Genomic DNA, 18,586 nt, shown 5'->3' with positions numbered 1-18,586 from the left:
GTATTTTATTACTCTGTGATAAAACTGGGGTGAGTAAAAGTTTGCAAATTGATTTTTATGTCTTCTCAAAAAAAAAAATACAGCAAATGGAATTTTAAAACATTTCAAATGTGAAATTCTCGAGTGAAACGCTGCGAATTTATTTTGTGTGTATATGTGTGTGTGTATATATATAATTAGAATGTAATTAGAATATAATTAGAATATTTTAAAGATAGAAAATTCCAGAGTAAAAGTTTGGAAATTACCCAGATTTATTGAAAATACAGCAAATGTTCTTCAGGATATCAAAGTACAGGTAAGTATTTCATTAGAAAACCACTTTATTACTCTGTGATAAAACTGGGGTGAATAAAACTGCAAATTGATTTTATATGTAAGTTATATATATAAAATATCTTAAAGATAGAAAATTCCAGAGTAAAAGTCTGGAAATTACCCAGATTTATTGAAAATACAGCAAAGAGTCCTCAGGATATCAAAGTACAGGTGGGTATTTTATTACTCTGTGATAAAACTGGGGTGAGTAAAAGTTTGCAAATTGATTTTTATGTCTTCTCAAAAAAAAAAAAAAATACAGCAAATGGAATTTTAAAACATTTCAAATGTGAAATTCTCAAGTGAAACGCTGCGAATTTATTTTGTGTGTATATGTGTGTGTGTATATATATAATTAGAATGTAATTAGAATATAATTAGAATGTAATTAGAATATAATTAGAATATTTTAAAGATAGAAAATTCCAGAGTAAAAGTCTGGAAATTACCCAGATTTATTGATAATACAGCAAATGTTCCTCAGGATATCAAAGTACAGGTAAGTATTTCATTAGAAAACCACTTTTTTACTCTGTGATAAAACTGGGGTGAATAAAACTCTGCAAATTGATTTTATATGTAAGTTATATATATAAAATATTTTAAAGATAGAAAATTTCAGAGTAAAAGTTTGGAAATTACCCAGATTTATTGATAATACAGCAAAGAGTCCTTAGGATATCAAAGTACAGGTGGGTATTTTATTACTTTGTGATAAAACTGGGGTGAATAAAACTCTGCAAATTGATTTTATATGTAAGTTATATATATAAAATATTTTAAAGATAGAAAATTTCAGAGGAAAAGTCTGGAAATTGTCCAGATTTATTGATAATACAGCAAAGAGTCCTCAGGATATCAAAGTGCAGGTGAGTATTTCATTAGCAATAACATTTTGTGTCTCTGATAAAACTGGGATGAATAAAACTCTGCAAATTGATTTTATATATTAAGGAAAAAATTAAAATATTTTAGAAATGTAAAATTTCAGAGTAAAACTCTTGAAATTATCCAGATTTATTGAAAATACAGCAAATGTTCCTCAGGATATCAAAGTACAGGTAAGTATTTCATTAGAAAACCACTTTATTACTCTGTGATAAAACTGGGGTGAATAAAACTCTGCAAATTGATTTTATATGTAAGTTATATATATAAAATATTTTAAAGATAGAAAATTCCAGAGTAAAAGTCTGGAAATTACCCAGATTTATTGATAATACAGCAAATATACCTCAGGATATCAAAGTACAGGTGGGTATTTTATTACTCTGTGATAAAACTGGGGTGAGTAAAAGTTTGCAAATTGATTTTTATGTCTTCTCAAAAAAAAAAAAAATACAGCAAATGGAATTTTAAAACATTTCAAATGTGAAATTCTCAAGTGAAACGCTGCGAATTTATTTTGTGTGTATATGTGTGTGTGTATATATATAATTAGAATGTAATTAGAATATAATTAGAATGTAATTAGAATATAATTAGAATATTTTAAAGATAGAAAATTCCAGAGTAAAAGTCTGGAAATTACCCAGATTTATTGATAATACAGCAAATGTTCCTCAGGATATCAAAGTACAGGTAAGTATTTCATTAGAAAACCACTTTTTTACTCTGTGATAAAACTGGGGTGAATAAAACTCTGCAAATTGATTTTATATGTAAGTTATATATATAAAATATTTTAAAGATAGAAAATTTCAGAGTAAAAGTTTGGAAATTACCCAGATTTATTGATAATACAGCAAAGAGTCCTCAGGATATCAAAGTACAGGTGGGTATTTTATTACTTTGTGATAAAACTGGGGTGAGTAAAACTCTGCAAATTGATTTTATAGATAAATTATATATATAAAATAGACTCTTTTAAAAACACTAAATTCCAGAGTAAAAATCTGGAAATTATCCACATTTATTGATAATACAGCAAATATTCCTCAGGATATCAAAGTACAGGTGAGTATTTATTTCATTAGCAAAAACTACTTGTGATTTCCAGCAGCTTTTTGCTGACCAGAATATTTTTTTTTAAATTATATTTTATCTTTTGGGACATGAAATTCTTTACCTGAAAAACACAGAATTCGAAAGCATCTCATAACAAATCACAAATTCCAATTTTTAACCCTAAAAAGGAGTGTAGAAAAGAAAAGGAAGTGGAAAAATCATGTCCTGCACTTTTATTATTTCATATTATTTAATATATTTTTTTTTTCCTTTGGATGTTTATTCCTGAATCATATTTTTAATAGGATTTTTTTGCAACTTGCTCTCCAATTACAATGAATTTAATTTGAATTTTAATGTAATTTGCAGTTTCACCTCCCTTCATTGGTGCTGAATTAGCACAGATTGACCTCTGGGGTTTTCTTGTGGTTCTGCACATTTTTGCCCAGATTTTTTGCAGCAAATTTTGATTATTTGGGACTTTTATTGTTCTATTTTCTTGTTGTGTTTATTGTTCTTTTTGGGGAAAAAAATTGTTGTGGTGTTTTGAGTGTCCCCCTGAATTTGGAGTGTGTATTTCAAACATTTTCATTATAATTTGTATTAGTAATAGATTTATATATTATAAATAATTATCATATATAATAAGTAATAATATTTATAATATTTTTAATTCATTAAGAGGAACCTTGAAAGATTATTTAAGAGGCATAATAACAAAATCTGAGTTTTCCTATTTAAATTTCTGTGCTGATTCTGATTTCACTGATTTTCATTGACAGTATATAAATAGAATTTAATCAAATTTAATAATAGAATTTAATCAATTCTATATAAATAATATTTAATTACAAGTTTGTAAATAAAACTTAATTACTATTGAAGGAAAAATATTCAAATTTAGTTTGCTTTTCAAGGTGTCAATTGGCTGATTTAAAAATGTTTTATTTTGATATCTACAGATCTGTAATTTAATTTACTGTAAGCCTGGCTCAGACTCCTACAAGCTAAAAATCAATGTTTTAATCAGCATTTGATACTGAACAATTTACTGAGAATTTTCATGCAGAATGGTTTATTTTGTACATAAAATTAACATTATTTTACCTGGTTTATTACTCAGCTCTTTAAAAAATGAACAGTAGCTGCTGCCAGATGCTTTGTGTGTTTAGCAGGTTTTATTCTCCACAAATTCAGGATTTTTAATGTAAATAATGACATTAATTGTAAATATTGACAGTATATATAAAACATGTATGGTGAAGAACAAACAAGTTCAATAATAACATTTAAAATTGTATTTCTTGAATTAAAAATCATGAAGATAAATGATATATTTATATATATTTTATATATCATTTGCTGTCCTACAGGTAAGTTGTGTTCCCAGGGCCTTGGAAGTGTTGAGGGATCTGTGGATAATAAAACATTCAATTAATGATTTTATTAATAAATAGGAGCATCCAATTTATATTTAAATAATCCTGAATATATTCTGCATCTTCTCTTAGTGGCTGACTTACCCTGAATGGGATTGATCCATTTAATGCTTTTGTTTAAATTCCAAATTTTGTTCACTTCTGGTTGAACATTTATTTTCTGGTGATATTTATCTATAAATTGATATTTATTTGACTGTTAAATCCTGCACTTTGCTTTATTCCTGTCATCAACACTCTGCTGAGAAAATTCTATGTGATAAAAGCAATTACATCTATTAATCCATAAATTTTTTAATTATTTAGTACATTCCTCAAACTTTTTCTTGTTTTTCAGAGTAATTTTTGGTCATTTCACTACACTGGCAGTTTGCATATTTGACTGATCCTCTTATATTTTAATATTCTATCAAATTTTGCTTTAAATTGTAATAAAATATGGATGTCTTTGGAAAATAAAAGAAAACATTCTGCAAACTTTTGCTCCATTGTGCAATCAGAAAAGGGAAACTCAAGTTGTTGCTTTCATGAATTTCTTTAATAAAATGAAATTTTTAGAACTCCTGGGTTTGGTCTTGAGATAATCTAGTGAAAAATTAATTATGGCACAGGAAAAGTAAAACCCAAAAATACTGCATTAATATTGGAGTCACAGTCAGGATTTTTCCTGAAAAAAAAAAAAAAAATCTGTGTTTTTAGGAACTCCAGAACAGCTATTCCAGTTTTGAAATAGTTTCTATTTAAAAAATGAAGAGCTGAAATGATTTTTCTGATAACATTTTATAGCCATGATAAATAACCCAGCCATCTGCAGGGAGCATGAATCACTGTGAGTTACACAGAGCCTGCAAAAACAGCTGGAAAATAAAATTTAGAAATGGCTTTTTCTGGTTGTTTTTTTTTTTTTTTTTAATGTAGGTTATGATCTGGAAATATTTGAGTGATTTTCAATGGCCTCAAGAAAAAAAAAATATTAAAAAAAAGGATCCTGTTAGAGCTGTAATGTCTCTGCTTTCTATGGAAAAGTTGCTCCAAAAAACATTCCTGGATCTCCTTGAAGTTGTTTTTAATGATGGTTTTTAATGATGGTTTTTAATGATGGTTTTTAATGATGGTTTGATATCCTTTGATTCCTTCTGGGTGGATCCTTGATCCAAGGAAATGAGCCTGGGCTGGCTGGGAGGATCCCAGGGCTCAGCTTGAAATAATTCTTTCCAAGTGTTCCAGACAGATTCCAGCTGGGAGAAACATCTGGAATTGGGGCTTCCAGGGCTGGAGTCAGCCTTAGAATTCAAAAATTAGAATTTTCTTCCTTGGAAATTCAAAAATAGGAATTTTCTTCCTTGGGAATTCAAATATTGGAATTTTCTTCCTTGGAAATTCAAAAATAGGAATTTTCTTCCTTGGAATTCAAAAATGGGAATTTTCTTCCTTGGAATTCAAAAATGGAAATTTGCTTCCTTTGGAATTCAAATATTGGAATTTCCTTCCCAAGTGCAGCTCACACAGACAGGAGGTGATGAGGGAGGTGAAGCCTTAAATTCAAGTCCTTCTTAAGCACCTTAATTTTATGTAGTGATTGCCTGAATTTATGAATTAAAATACACCTAGAAAACTGGTACCTGATGTACTTCAAGCATTGTGACTTTTTAATTTCTGCTTTACCTGATTTTTTTTCCTTTTTTTTTTTTTGTTTCCAGAGTCCGACTTAAACATCCAATCCCAATACAACAAAAAACTTCATTTATTTTTCCTTCTTAAAAAATCTCAACCTTGCAAACATATTTATGTCAATAAATGATTTCTAAAAAGTACAGAGTGACTTAAATTAATATTTTTTTCTTTATTTCCAGTGGTCTTATGCCCTGGAGAAGCCCAACACTGGCAGCATTTTTGCCATTTCCTGGTCCATCGATGGCACCCAGCTGGCTGGAGCGTGTGGGAATGGCCAGGTCATCTTTGCCCACGTGGTGGAGCAGCACTGGGAGTGGAAAAACTTCCAAATTACCTTAATTAAGAGAAGAACCATGAAGGTAAAAATCACCTCAGAGCTGGGCAGCCTGATCACAAAATTTGTTTTAATAGAAAATGAGAATTTTGAATTTGTGTTCCCAGATATCGACTCATCATATTGAAGATTTTCATCCTTCCACAATTTCCAAATTGCATATTTGAGCTTTTCAGCATCAAGTTTTTAAATTTCTAGTTAAACCCTTAAATGTTTTTTTGTCTTTTATGCTGGTTTGGAATTGGGAAGAGCTGGAGCAGGGCTGGATTTGGGGTTGGGGCCGTGGGTGGGATGTTGTGAGTCAGTGTCTGGGAACACACAACACCAATCAGCTCAAAATTCCCAATTTTTTCCCCTCATTCCCAGACATCGACTCGTACCAGATGGACTTGGGAATGATCTCCATGGGATTTGAATTCTCTTTTTGAATCTGTAAAGAATGAAGAAGTGGAGCTAACCCTGACTCATTCTTAATTTTTCGTTATTTTAGGGTGATTTTATTCCTGTGTATTCCGTAGGAAAATCCTACAGAAAATTTGCAGATGGATTTTTTTTTCCTGAGTGTTACAATGGCAAAGTTAATTAGTGATGCAGTGGTGGGCATTGCAATTAACACACCCTTGGAAATTGTTTCTAGGCTCTTGGAATAATTGAGGACAGTCCTTGTTTTGCAATTGGTGCATAATGGAGAACATCAGAAGGAAGTTACCACCTCAGAATGGTGACATCTTCCAAAAAAATCCCCAAAACCCCACAAAAAACAGGATACTTTTTTTGTTTAAGGTCCCCCCTTGGATTTTTAGCTTTCTAAAATCTCTGAGCTGAAAAATCTGTCTTGATTTGAGACAAATTCTGATTTCCTTGAGCAAATTTGAAGCAGAATAACAAAACCTGCTCACCCTGAATTTCCTGTACTTCCAAGTGAGGAATCATTGAAATTCCAGAGCTCTGCAACACCTTCATCCCAATCCTGGATATTGCTGGATTGTTTGGATAAAGTGCTTATTTAAATAACACTGAAATTTATTTAAATAACAATAAAATAAACACTGATATGTTTATTTCAAATATTCAAATAATCAACAACTGACCAATCTCAAAACGGGAATTTTCAAACTTCCTCTGTCTGAAATGATTTTCTCACCAGGAATATTTCATTAATTTAATTTGAATTTCACCTCTTTTGTTGAATTCCATGGCCATTTGCCTTTGCTCAGGTGCACAATGTCATCAATGATGCTGTGGATTTGTTGGAATTCCGGGACAGGGTCATTAAAGCCTCCCTGAGCTGTGGATATTTGGTGGTTTCCACCTCCCTGCAGTGTTATGTGTTCTCGTGAGTAAAAAAAAAAAATTCAAATTCCTTCCATTGTTTGGGAAAGAAAGAGTGGCAGGAACTTGATTGGATGCAAAATAATTCATTTCTTTTTAATTAATTGAAATATTCAGTGGAATATCTGCTCGGTGAATGCTGGTGCAGATTACTGTGAAAGAGATATAAATATTGATAAATATTTTAAAAATAAAATAATCTCTATAAATATAATTTTGCTGGTTTTTAAGACCTCTTGAGCAGCTGCTGCTGATGTGAAGGGATGAAACAATGAAGGCAAAATTGTTATTCCATCATATTTTGAGTTATCAGTGTTCCATCCCTTCTTAAATGCTGTTTGAAGTTGGGAAACCTCCCTTTTAGGAATATTTAAAAATTTAAAATGTGTGTTTTGCTTGCTGAATCCAACTTGGTGTTTGAAAAAGGTGGAAATTGCTGATTTTAATGCTGACTTTTTTTATTTTTTTATTTGCAGGACAAAGAACTGGAACACTCCATTGATTTTTGACCTGAAGGAAGGAACTGTGAGTTTGATTCTCCAAGCAGAAAGGTAGCTGACTTCTTAAAATGCTTATTGTGAACTTAATATAACTATTCAATAAATAAAAAATTTGATTCACTGTATTATAAATACATAAATTTATTTCTTATCTTTATAATAAATTTATCATATACATATTTATATTGAACAAAATCAGCTCAAATTGAAAGATCAGACATAAACAAAAAATGCCCAGATAAAATAATAAATATTTCACATAATAACTGTTTCTCCTGGGAAAAGATCATACATTAAAACCAAAGTTTTCCATCAAGAACTTCCAGAATATCTTGAAAGTTTAAAGTTTAGGAATGATGGAAACTGGAAGAACAGGATTAAATCATTAAACAATGATTTTATCAGTGTTGAAAATACTATTTTTATATTATTTAGTGATTTACTTCTTTGTTGTTGGGACTTTTTTTCTTTTTTTTTAGGCATTTTCTTCTTGTGGATGGTGGAGGACTTTACTTATATTCCTATGAAGGCAGATTAATTTCTTCTCCAAAATATCCAGGCATGAGAACAGACATTTTAAATGCCCAGACAGTGTCCCTGAGCAATGACACCCTGGCAGTGAAGGACAAAGCTGATGAGAAGGGTAAATTCTGCTTTATTTAGGATAAAAATGCATGTATTTAGTATTAAAATTATTTAAAAAGTCATGAGTCTTACTTAAAATTAATTTAAAAATTTCAAGAGAATGATTTGGTTCTGAATTTTGATTCATGGATCAAAATATTTACAGAAATAAATTTTTTTCCCTGATGGGATTTTTCAATTTTTCTCTCTCTAAATATTCCCATTCATTAAAAGGTGGGTTAAGATTGAGTCAATATGATACTGGAAATGTACATTTATTTAAATTCTGGGTGCAGACTTTGATAATTTCTGTACAGTTCCATTTGAGTTCCATACAGTTCCATAGGAAATGAAAAAAAGGGATAGGAAGTGAAAATTCAGTTTTTATAAGATTTTTTTTCACCACTGTGTGAAAATCACTGGTAAAACTCACCCAGAATATTTTATCCACTTGAATTAAATTACACTCAAAAAAAGAATAGAATCACTGGAAAAATCCATTAAGAACTGCTTTTAATTAATAAACTATATAATTATTTTTCTTCAGTTATCTACATATTTGAAGCTTTATCTGGGAAGCCACTGGGTGATGGAAAACCTTTGACTCACAAGGTAAAGTGAAAGTTTTAATGTCTTTATTTTACTCAAAAAATTAAGAATCCTTAATAGTTCATGGGACTAAAAACCCATTAAAGGTTTTAAAATCTTTAAAAGGAGCTTTTCAGCTGACTTTTAATGCTTTGTGTTGTCTTCAGAATTGTTTTAATCTTCATGAAATTCAGTTTATAAAATCACAGAATCATGGAATGGATTGAGTGGGAAAGGACTTTAAAATAATCTTAATTCTAACCCCATGGAATGATTTATTCCACAGAGAAATGATACACAAAATATTTTTCCAACCCATTTTATGAAAGAAATTTGTGCCTTGTTTTCAGGAAAAAAAAATAATTTGAATGTCCAGATATAAAATCTCCAAAATAAATAAAAATTAGAGATTCTCTTTTACCTTTTCAGACAGAGATTGTGGAGATTGCTTTGGACCAGAAGGGTCTGACAAGTGAGAGAAAAATAGCTTTTATTGATAAGAACAGAGATCTTTTCATCACCTCAGTGAAAAGGTTTGGGAAGGAGCAGAAAATTGTCAAAATAGGTGAGAAAAATTCAAACTGTTGTTTGGGAAGATGCTTGGAGTGAAACAGATTTTTATTTAATCCAAGAGACAACATTTTTATTAATTAATAGTGAAATTGAATTTGTAAAACTGTGGCTTTTATATGATTGAGGTAGAAACAATTTTAGTAAATTTTATCTAAATTCAGATATTTTTTTCTTTCACTTCTATGCAAAGCAGCTTTTAAAATGTTACAAATTTGGAGTAAAACCTTAGAGAAGCAACCAAAAATGCTGAATAACCACTCTGTTAGAATTCCCTTTCTCCTGGAAATACTTCTTTATTTACCTATTTATTTCTTCATTATAATTATTTCTTGTTGATAAATGAAGGAACAATGGTGCAAAGTTTGGCTTGGAATGACACCTCCAACATCCTCTGTGGGATTCAGGATTCCAAATTCACAGTCTGGTATTATCCCAACACAGTTTATGTGGATAAAGATCTTCTCCCAAAAACCTTGTATGAAAAAGATGCCAGGTAAAAACCAGTTTTTAATCTAAATATTATTTATTTTAAATATTTCCCTCCTTCCTTAAATTGTGATCAGGAGAAGTAAAAGTTGACCTTGCAAATTTTAAAGTTCTGATTCTTGATTGGGAAATGAGAAAAAAAGGGTTTTACAAGGAAAATTATAAAGTTTAATCTAAATTAATCTAAATCATTTCCTTCCTTCCTTAAGAGATTGTGGTCAGGAGAAGTAAAAGCTGGCATTGCAACTTTTAAAATTCTCCTGTTTCTTGATTGAGAAATGAGGAAAAAAAGGTTTTTATAAGGAAAATGATAAAGTTTAGGGTTGAAATGATGATGCAGGGTTTGAAAGCAGAGCAGCATCTTGAGGTAAAAGCAAAATTTCAATGAAATAGTACAAAATACAAAACCTCAGGTTTTGTAAAAAATAAACAGAAAATATTTGCTTTGATTAAGTCAGGAATTAGAAACAGCAGAATGCCAGGTCAGAAATCATTGATATTAAATGCTTTTCTGGAAAAACAAATGAATTGTCCTGGTGTGAAGGGCAGGTGTCTGCCAATAAAGGCAGGAGCTTCTCTTTGAAATGGAGAATGGAAACCCCCTCCCTCCAAATTATTGTAATTTGAAATTTAAGAGGTTCTCAAGCAAAGATATGGGAATTAGGAATAACAGTTCTTTACTAGGAAAATTAAAATAGAAATGCAGTATTACACAGAACAATCCCAACCCTGCCAGAGTCAGAATCCAAGCTGGCACAGTCAGTCAGTCAGGGTGGTGGCACAGTCCCATTCCATGGTGCTGCATCCTCCTGCAGGGGCAGATGTGGCTCAGCTGGAGCAGTGCTCCTGGAGAAGGGGCAGTTTCCTCTGAAGCTCCAGGGATGATGTGGAAGGGTCTGGTTTTCCTCTGGAATCCAGTGGAAAGAAGGTGCCTTGGTGTCCAAAATCTCAGTTTTTCTCTGGGTAGGAAAGGCTTGGCTCCTGCCCTGGCTGGAGCATCTCCCAGTGGGATGATGGAATTTTATCAGTCATGCACTGGGACTCACTGGCCATGAACAGGAGATATCTCCTGGAGAGAGGATGGGCTGTGGGAAGATAAAGATGATTGCCCAGCTGGTTTAAACAATGGCCCATTAACAGGAGATATCTCCCACAGGGATAAATTCACTGCCACACCCAGTTTTTAACAATGGCCCATTAACAGGTGGTATCTCCTGGAGGGAGGATTACTTGTGGAAAGGTAAAGATGATTGCCCAGCTGGTTTAAAGCTGGCCCATTAGCAGAGAATATGTGCCAGGAGATCAGGGGCACTGCCCCACTGTAACAGATGGGGACAGAATCCACATTTCTGTCCACATCCTGTATCACAACCCAAGACACAAATTTAAACTGTTTTTTCTTCCTCCACGCAGTGAGTTCAGCAAAAGCCCTCAGATTGTGAGTTTTGTGGGGAGCCAGGTCACCATCAGGAGGGCAGATGGCTGCCTGGTGCACCTGCACATCCCCCCCTACGCCGCCATCCTGCACCAGCACGTCGGCAGCGCGCGCTGGCAGCACGCCGTGCGGCTCTGCCGCTTCCTCAAGGTGAAACTGCCTCGGGAATGTTCTCAGGGGGGTCCTCTCATCCTTCAGGGAGGGGCAAATGCAGGGATTGAGTTAAAGCCTTTAAGTATGGTCAAACTGCCTTTGGGAATGTTCTCAGCCTGTGGGGGGATCCTCTCATCCTTCAGGGAGGATCAAATGCAGGGATTGAGTTACAGCCTTTGGGTGGGTTGAAGTATGGTCAAACTGCCTTTGGGAATGTTCTCAGCCTGTGGGGGGATCCTCTGATCCTTCAGGGAGGGTCAAATGCAGGGATTGAGTTAAAGCCTTTAAGTATGGTCAAACTGCCTTTGGGAATGTTCTCAGCCTGTGGGGGGATCCTCTGATCCTTCAGGGAGGGTCAAATGCAGGGATTGAGTTAAAGCCTTTAAGTATGGTCAAACTGCCTCTGGAATGTTCTCAGGGGGATCCTCTGATCCTTCAGGGAGGATCAAATGCAGGGATTGAATTACAGCCTTTGGGTGGGTTGAAGTATGGTAAAGGTGCCTTTGGGAATGTTCTCAGGGGGATCCTCTGATCCTTCAGGGAGGGTCAAATGCAGGGATTGAGTTACAGCCTTTGGGTGGGTTGAACTATGTTAAGCCCTCACACATAAAGGAGACATTTAAGTAGAAGTAAGTCACTAAGTTTTGGGTGAGCTCTAATGTTTTTAGTAGGTGAGGATTTAGATGCTAAAGTAGAAGTGCAAGTTCTAGTGAAGGTTAAAAACATGCTGATATTTCCAGTAGAGGCTCCAGGACAGTGATTGTAGACAGTGCTTAGACACAATAGAGCTCTGATAAGAACATTGTTGCATTTTCCAGACAGAACAAGACAGGTCATGTGCATAGTCTATACATAACCTGCTTGCTAATTCCAATAGGTTAAGGAGTGCTGCTGTGAGTTTGTGTTTAGCTTGTTGGGAAAATCCTGTGTAAGAGTTTGTGCTGGGGAGAGTTGGTGCTTTTGGCCATTTGCTTTTTGCTTTGCTACTGCTTTTGCCATTGCTTTTCTGCTTGCCTTTTGAGACTGATGTGCTGTGTAATAAATAACCTTTTTAGCAACTATCAGCTGCTTTGTTCATTTAAGATAACCCAAGAAGGTTGGTGCCCAGAGCACCAGAGACCATTAACCTCACACCATCCCTTTCCATGGAATACTGATGGTTTGAAGTGTTCTTGTCATCTCTCCATATCAATATCCATATCTCCCTATCATTGTGATATCTCCATATCACATCACATGAGTTGTCACTCATTTTTTGGCTGCTCGTGGAAAATTATGGGTTTTTAAATTTCATAACATAATAATTCCATAATTTCCACGATAAATAAAAATTATTGGTTTTAGTCACACCAGATTGCAGCTGGATTGAGCACAGATGTTCACAGAATTCAGTTCTAAACTTAAATTTTCAGGTCTGGGCCTTAACATAACCAATTAAAAGTGACATTTCCACAGTCACCTGTTAATTTCCATGTTTTATTTCACTTCATTTTTTTCCTTTTCCATTGCTTTCTTTTGTATTTATTTAGACAACAGGAACAGATGAGGTGAGTCTGGTAGTTTTTAAAAGAACATCCTCAGTGCAGCTGTAAATTCTGATTTCTATCAAGAGTGATCCTTCAAATAACCTTCACAGTGCAAAGTCTTTGTTTCCAGATTTGTTATTGAACACACTAAAAAAAAAAATTAAAACCTCCTTAATTCTTGGACTAGCAAGTCCAAAATTATATTTTTCCTGTTGGAATAGAGTTTTAGATGTGGTGGCTTAGACTGTATTAGAATATGGTTTATTAGTGTGTCTTTGTCATGATGTTGTCACTTGAAAATCCATCAAAATGTCATTTAGGATCTTCCTAGAATCTGAGTTTGTGGGGTTTCCTCAAGGTAAAACATCCAAAAAACCCCACAGAAACAATGGAAGAAATAAAAATAACAATTAAAAGGTGGAATATTAGTATTACCAATAAGTTTTTGTAATTCCTAGTTCTGAGAAATAATTTCTAATTTCCCAACAAGAGCCTTTGACCACAATGCCATAAATGCCACTTAGAGAAATGTGCCATTTCACATCATTTTCAGACCTTGTGTACTTGCTTTGAGGAGTCATTTACAGCATGATAATAAACATTTGAAGGTTTCCCAGTTGTTTTTATTTTGAATTTCAGGATCAGACCCTGTGGGCTTGTTTGGCTGCCATGGCAGTGGCCAACAAGGACATGACCACAGCTGAAATTGCCTACGCAGCAATTGGCGAGGTAAGAAAACACAACCAAAAAATGGAATTAAATCCCAATGAAATCATTACAAAACCAAGCTGATTCATTGCTGTCCTCTTCCTGAACAGATTGACAAAGTGCAATATATCAATTCCATCAAGGATCTGCCATCCAAGGAATCCAGGCTGGCTCACATGCTGCTGTTCAGTGGGAACACCCAGGAGGCTGAAACCCTCCTGCTGCACTCAGGCCTGGTTTACCAAGCTATCCAAATCAACATTAATCTTTACAACTGGGAAAGGTAGGATTTTTTTCCCCATTAAAATTGGTTTTCCTAATTATTTCCATAATTTGTTTTCTTGCTGACTCATTTTTTTATCTCTTAACCACCCACAAGTCAAAAAAAACCAAATTAAATGCTATCCTGGCAATAACCAAACAATGAACTTTTTGTGTCCTATTTAGAAAATACAAATATTTGGTGATAAAAGCCCAAAATACTCCTGGAAGCATTTTGAAATAACATTTTGCTTTCTCATCACTGCTAGCACAAGGAGCCCTCAGTGATGCCCCAGACTGGCTGTGGAATTTGGGCTGCTTTGAAATGTCTAAAATGTCTAAAAATAAAACTGTGGCTACTCAGACTCCCAGCATTGTGTAGGTGGAGAAAAGATGAATTAAGGCTGAGAAAACAAAGGAGGAATTTCTCCTTTAAACAAAACCCCCACGTTTTCTAACAGAATCCTCTGAGTTGTTTACTCTTAATTTCTCTGCTTTTATATTTGATTTTGCCCCCACAAATCTGTAATTTTGTTTTGGTATGAAGCTGTGTCAGGAGAAGAATATTATTTTATTCTATCACCTAAATTTTTCAGTGTATCAAATATCAATGAATTTGTTGGGGTTAAGCCATTGAGAAGAAACCAAGTGTAAGTAATAAATTAAATTAATCCAGTGCCTGATCTTTTCCACCTCTACAATATTTATAAATACAGAATATATCATGAATGTGTATTATGAGTGTTCAGAACCTATTTCTGACTAGAAAAAAAATTATTAACCATTCTTAATTTTGTGCTAAACTGAAATATTCTGCATTTCCACGAAATAAAAAAACCCTCTGGGCTCAAATTAATGATGTCATGAGGTTGTCAGTGGGAATAATTTGAAATAATTTTTCATCTCTGGCTCCTTTGAACCTCCAGATCCTGCTGTGGGGTTGGATTTGGTGATTGTGATGGATTCTCATCCCATTCCTGCTTTTTTCCAGAGCCCTGGAGCTGGCAGTGAAGCACAGGACACACGTGGACACAGTCCTGGCTTACAGACAGAAATTCTTGGGAGATTTTGGGAAAAAAGAAACCAACCAAAGGTTTTTGCAATATGCAGAAGGTGTAAGTAATATTATTATATTTTCACCTGAGAATGTGGGTATTGAATGCCTCTAGAGCTGAAGTATTATCATTATTATTATTATTATTATTATATTTTCACCTGAGAATGTGGATATTTAATTTCACTTTTCCTCTTAGAGAATCTCCCCTGTTATTCCATTACTTAATCCCAGAGGAAAATTCCCTGTACAGCCTTCAAAATTCTTCTCCCATCCCACCATTGAGAGTGTTCATTTTCCAGCAATGAACTGAACTGCACAATGACATTTTTGGATGTGTTTTTATGATCATCAAATGCACCATGGTCCTTTTTTTTTTAATTTTGTCAAGCATTATTTTGGGAAAAAAACAACTTTTCCACCCACATTTGTGCTGTGTGTATTGCCTGAGGTTTCACTGACAGAAAACTCAGCCAGAAAATGCCAATTTTCTGCAGCTGGAGAAAAAGGTTCAAACTAAAACATTTATTGATGCAAAAGGGCAGTTCCAAGCAGGAATCTGATTTCTGTTGGAGCAGATAATGTATTTAATATCTTATCAGCTCCCTTGGAGGAGGCATCACTCCTGAATTAATGATGCAGGGCTAAATTTTCAGTAACAGGACACTGATGTCATGATATTGAATTAGAAGCAGGTTATTTTTGGTTTTTATTGCCACAATGAGATTTATTAAAATATCTCAGGCTTGGTTTGTTTTAAAGGTGGAAGCTCAGTTAGAACACTTCATCTTTCATGAGTTTGGTTACTCAACACTTGATAATTTTATATGTATTTTTAATATATTTTTAATATATTTTTAATGTATTTTAAACTGAATCACTGACCTGTCTTCTCTCTGATGTTGAGCTCTGTGTGTTTAATTTTTTTCTTTTCTTACAGCTGGAAGTGGATTGGAATAAAATCAAAGCCAAAATAGAGATGGAAATTGCAAAAGAAAGAGAAAGAGCAGCAGCCAGTGCTGCAGTGAGGAGCAGTGTGACTGTGCAGCAATAATTCACATTTTGGGCACCTCCAAAGTGCTGCTTCAATATTTGGTACTGGCTTGCTGTAAAAAAAAAAAGCAAACATTCTGTGGGCTAAGAAAGAGAATCTCTGTAGGTTTGGGTGACACACAGGATGAATAATTTATTTCCATATGGCTTCATATATGAGAAAAAAAGGGAATTAACTGCTCCTTTCATGGTGATTTTCAATTTTCATTGCCATTAATATTTTTTAACCTGGGTTGCCTTTACTGAAATCACAACTGAAGCCCCAAGTTAAAATCTGTAACCTCAGGGACCTCTCCAGGTTTGCTTAAATTGCCCTAAAAACAAAATTAGCCAACTGGAAGTGCTGAAAATGAAAAAAAAAAAAATCTAAAAAAGGAGCTTAAGCCTCTAAAGTACAAATATTTCCCTCACAGTTGTGTGAATCCATATTTGTTAGGATGTGCAGTTTTTTAATAGATGATTTCAAATAATTTCAGCAACTCAGGTTTGTCACTGAGCAAAACATTCAATACTAAAAGGGTTTTTTTGTTATTGTTTAAAATACTTTTGAAAGTGCTTCCAGGGTTGTTGGAAGTAACAAACAGCATTTGTAGCATCTAAAATGTAAAATTGACAAGAGTATTTAAAATAAAAAAATATTTTATGTATTTTTCCTGCCCAAAGTATTTGATTTGTAAATATATTTTTTAATTGTTTATTTTGAGATACACTTTGTTTTGTTTCACACCCAAACCTGGCTGCATTCTCATTTATAAATACATTCCCAGCTTTTTCATCATTGCCAAGGTTTATTATGTATCTTCTAAATGTTACCAGCAAAATGTTAAATATCTGTACATCCAACAGATTTGTAAATCATTGTGTGATTCTTTCTTGCACAGTTCATACATTTCTTAATAAAACCCAATAAAAGTGGTGGTTTTTATTGTATCTGAGAGCTGCTGCCTGTGGGGATCTCCACTGAGTGCTGATATTTGATTTTTGGAGGGGTTCCCTCCTTCACTGCTGCCCAAGCAGCCTGTCCCAATCCCCAGATTCCTGGGGACACCAGCCCAGGTGAGAATGAATTCCAGCTGGGAATGCTGCACTGGGCTCTGCCATCTCTCCATGTCCCTGCACTGCAGCTGATGTCCCCAGGTCACCTTCTCATGGAACTCCTTCCCATGTCCCCGAGGTGCTCCTGGTGTCCTGCAGGCTGTCCCAGTGGTTCCAGGCAGTGTGTCCCATCCCTCCATGGTCCCCAGGAATCCTGCAGGTCCCTTTGCAGAGCCAGGTGTCCTGCAGGTCACCCTGCAGTGTGGAGCATTCCCGGGAATCCCAAATGTTCCTGCTCATCCCCTTGCAGAGCCAGGTGTCCTGCAGGTCACCCTGCAGTATGGGAGCGTTCCCGGGAATCCCAAATGTCCCTGGCACATCCCGTTGCAGAGTTCAGGAGCTCCTCCTGCAATATGGGAGCATTCCCGGGAATCCCAAATGTCCCTGGCACATCACCCTTGCAGAGCCAGGTCCTGCAGGTCACCCTTGCAGCGCCAGGTCCTGCAGGTCACCCTGCAATGCGGGAACATTCCCGGGATCCCCATTGTCCCACCAGAGAACGCTGCTCCTTCCTGGTGTCGCATCCCCCTGGGACAGCAGTCCGCTGATCTCTCCCGAGGCTCCGGAGCAGGATGAGGATGATGAGGATGATGAGGATGATGAGGATGATGATGAGGAGGACGATCCCCTCCCGCAGCTCCCTCCGCGTCCACCCGCGCGGTGCCCGCGGGCGCGCAGCGGGGACTCAGCCGCGCATCCCCGCGGCCGCGCCGCGCTCCTGGGGCGGGCAGCGCTGCGCCTCCTCGTAGCTGGGCAGGTGCGGCAGCTCCTCGTAGCTGGGCAGGTGCGGCAGCTCCATGGCCCCGGGCAGGGTGGCGGTGCTCCCGGGCAGGATGGCCATGCCCCGGCGGGGCAGGATGGCGGTGCCCCCGGGCAGGGTGGCCATGCCCCGGCGGGGCAGGGTGGCGGTGCCCCCGGGCAGGGTGGCGGTGCCCCCGGGCAGGGTGGCGGTGCCCCCGGGCAGGATGGCGGTGCCCCGGCGGGGCAGGGTGGCGGTGCCCCGGCGGGGCAGGGTGGCGGTGCCCCCGGGCAGGATGGCGGTGCCCCCGGGCAGGGTGGCGGTGCCCCCGGGCAGGGTGGCCATGCCCCGGCGGGGCGCGGGGCGCTGCCGGCGGGGGGCGGCGGGGCAGGCGCGGCGGCGGAGAGCGCAGCCCGCGGCCACCAGCGCCAGCAGCACCAGCAGCGCCGCCAGCCTCCGAGCCAGCCACCGCGCCCGGGGCACCCACGGGGGAGCCGCCACCGGCCCCGAGCCGGGAGAGACCCCCGGCCCCGGCAGCTCTCCGCCCGCCATCGCCGCTGCGCTCCTCGCCGCCCGCAGCGCCGCGCTTTATCCGCGCCCGGCAGCGTTTGGTCCGCATCAAATATTGATGCGGCCATTTGGCGGCCGCTCGCAGCCTAATGGGGCCGGGGCACGCGGCCAGCGGCGGCCTCAGCCGAGGGGTCAGCGAGGGGTGCCCCGGCACCGAACCACGAGCCCGGATAGGGA

The 18,586-nt window shown here is 36.9% G+C and overlaps 1 protein-coding gene across 2 annotated transcripts in view; it reads left to right on the top strand.

Annotated features, from left to right (window-relative positions):
* IFT80 (intraflagellar transport 80) overlaps nt 1-16,935 on the top strand; it is a 30,412-nt gene extending 13,477 nt beyond the window's left edge. For both annotated transcript variants that reach the window (XM_079315327.1, XM_079315328.1), the window contains 12 exons: nt 5,558-5,737; nt 6,930-7,048; nt 7,521-7,595; nt 8,024-8,187; nt 8,716-8,780; nt 9,186-9,321; nt 9,675-9,822; nt 11,229-11,400; nt 13,569-13,658; nt 13,748-13,920; nt 14,890-15,013; nt 15,893-16,935. In XM_079315327.1, coding sequence (XP_079171453.1) covers nt 5,558-5,737; nt 6,930-7,048; nt 7,521-7,595; nt 8,024-8,187; nt 8,716-8,780; nt 9,186-9,321; nt 9,675-9,822; nt 11,229-11,400; nt 13,569-13,658; nt 13,748-13,920; nt 14,890-15,013; nt 15,893-16,006 — 1,560 coding nt within the window. In that variant the 3' untranslated portion in view covers nt 16,007-16,935. The remainder of the gene's footprint in view (nt 1-5,557; nt 5,738-6,929; nt 7,049-7,520; nt 7,596-8,023; nt 8,188-8,715; nt 8,781-9,185; nt 9,322-9,674; nt 9,823-11,228; nt 11,401-13,568; nt 13,659-13,747; nt 13,921-14,889; nt 15,014-15,892) is intronic.
* Nucleotides 16,936-18,586: the final 1,651 nt, after the last annotated feature.

The sequence above is a fragment of the Erithacus rubecula genome (assembly GCF_903797595.1).
Source record: "Erithacus rubecula genome assembly, chromosome: 11".
In the NCBI taxonomy this organism is placed as follows: Eukaryota; Metazoa; Chordata; class Aves; order Passeriformes; family Muscicapidae; genus Erithacus; species Erithacus rubecula.
This window is presented reverse-complemented; position numbering and strand designations above follow the sequence as displayed.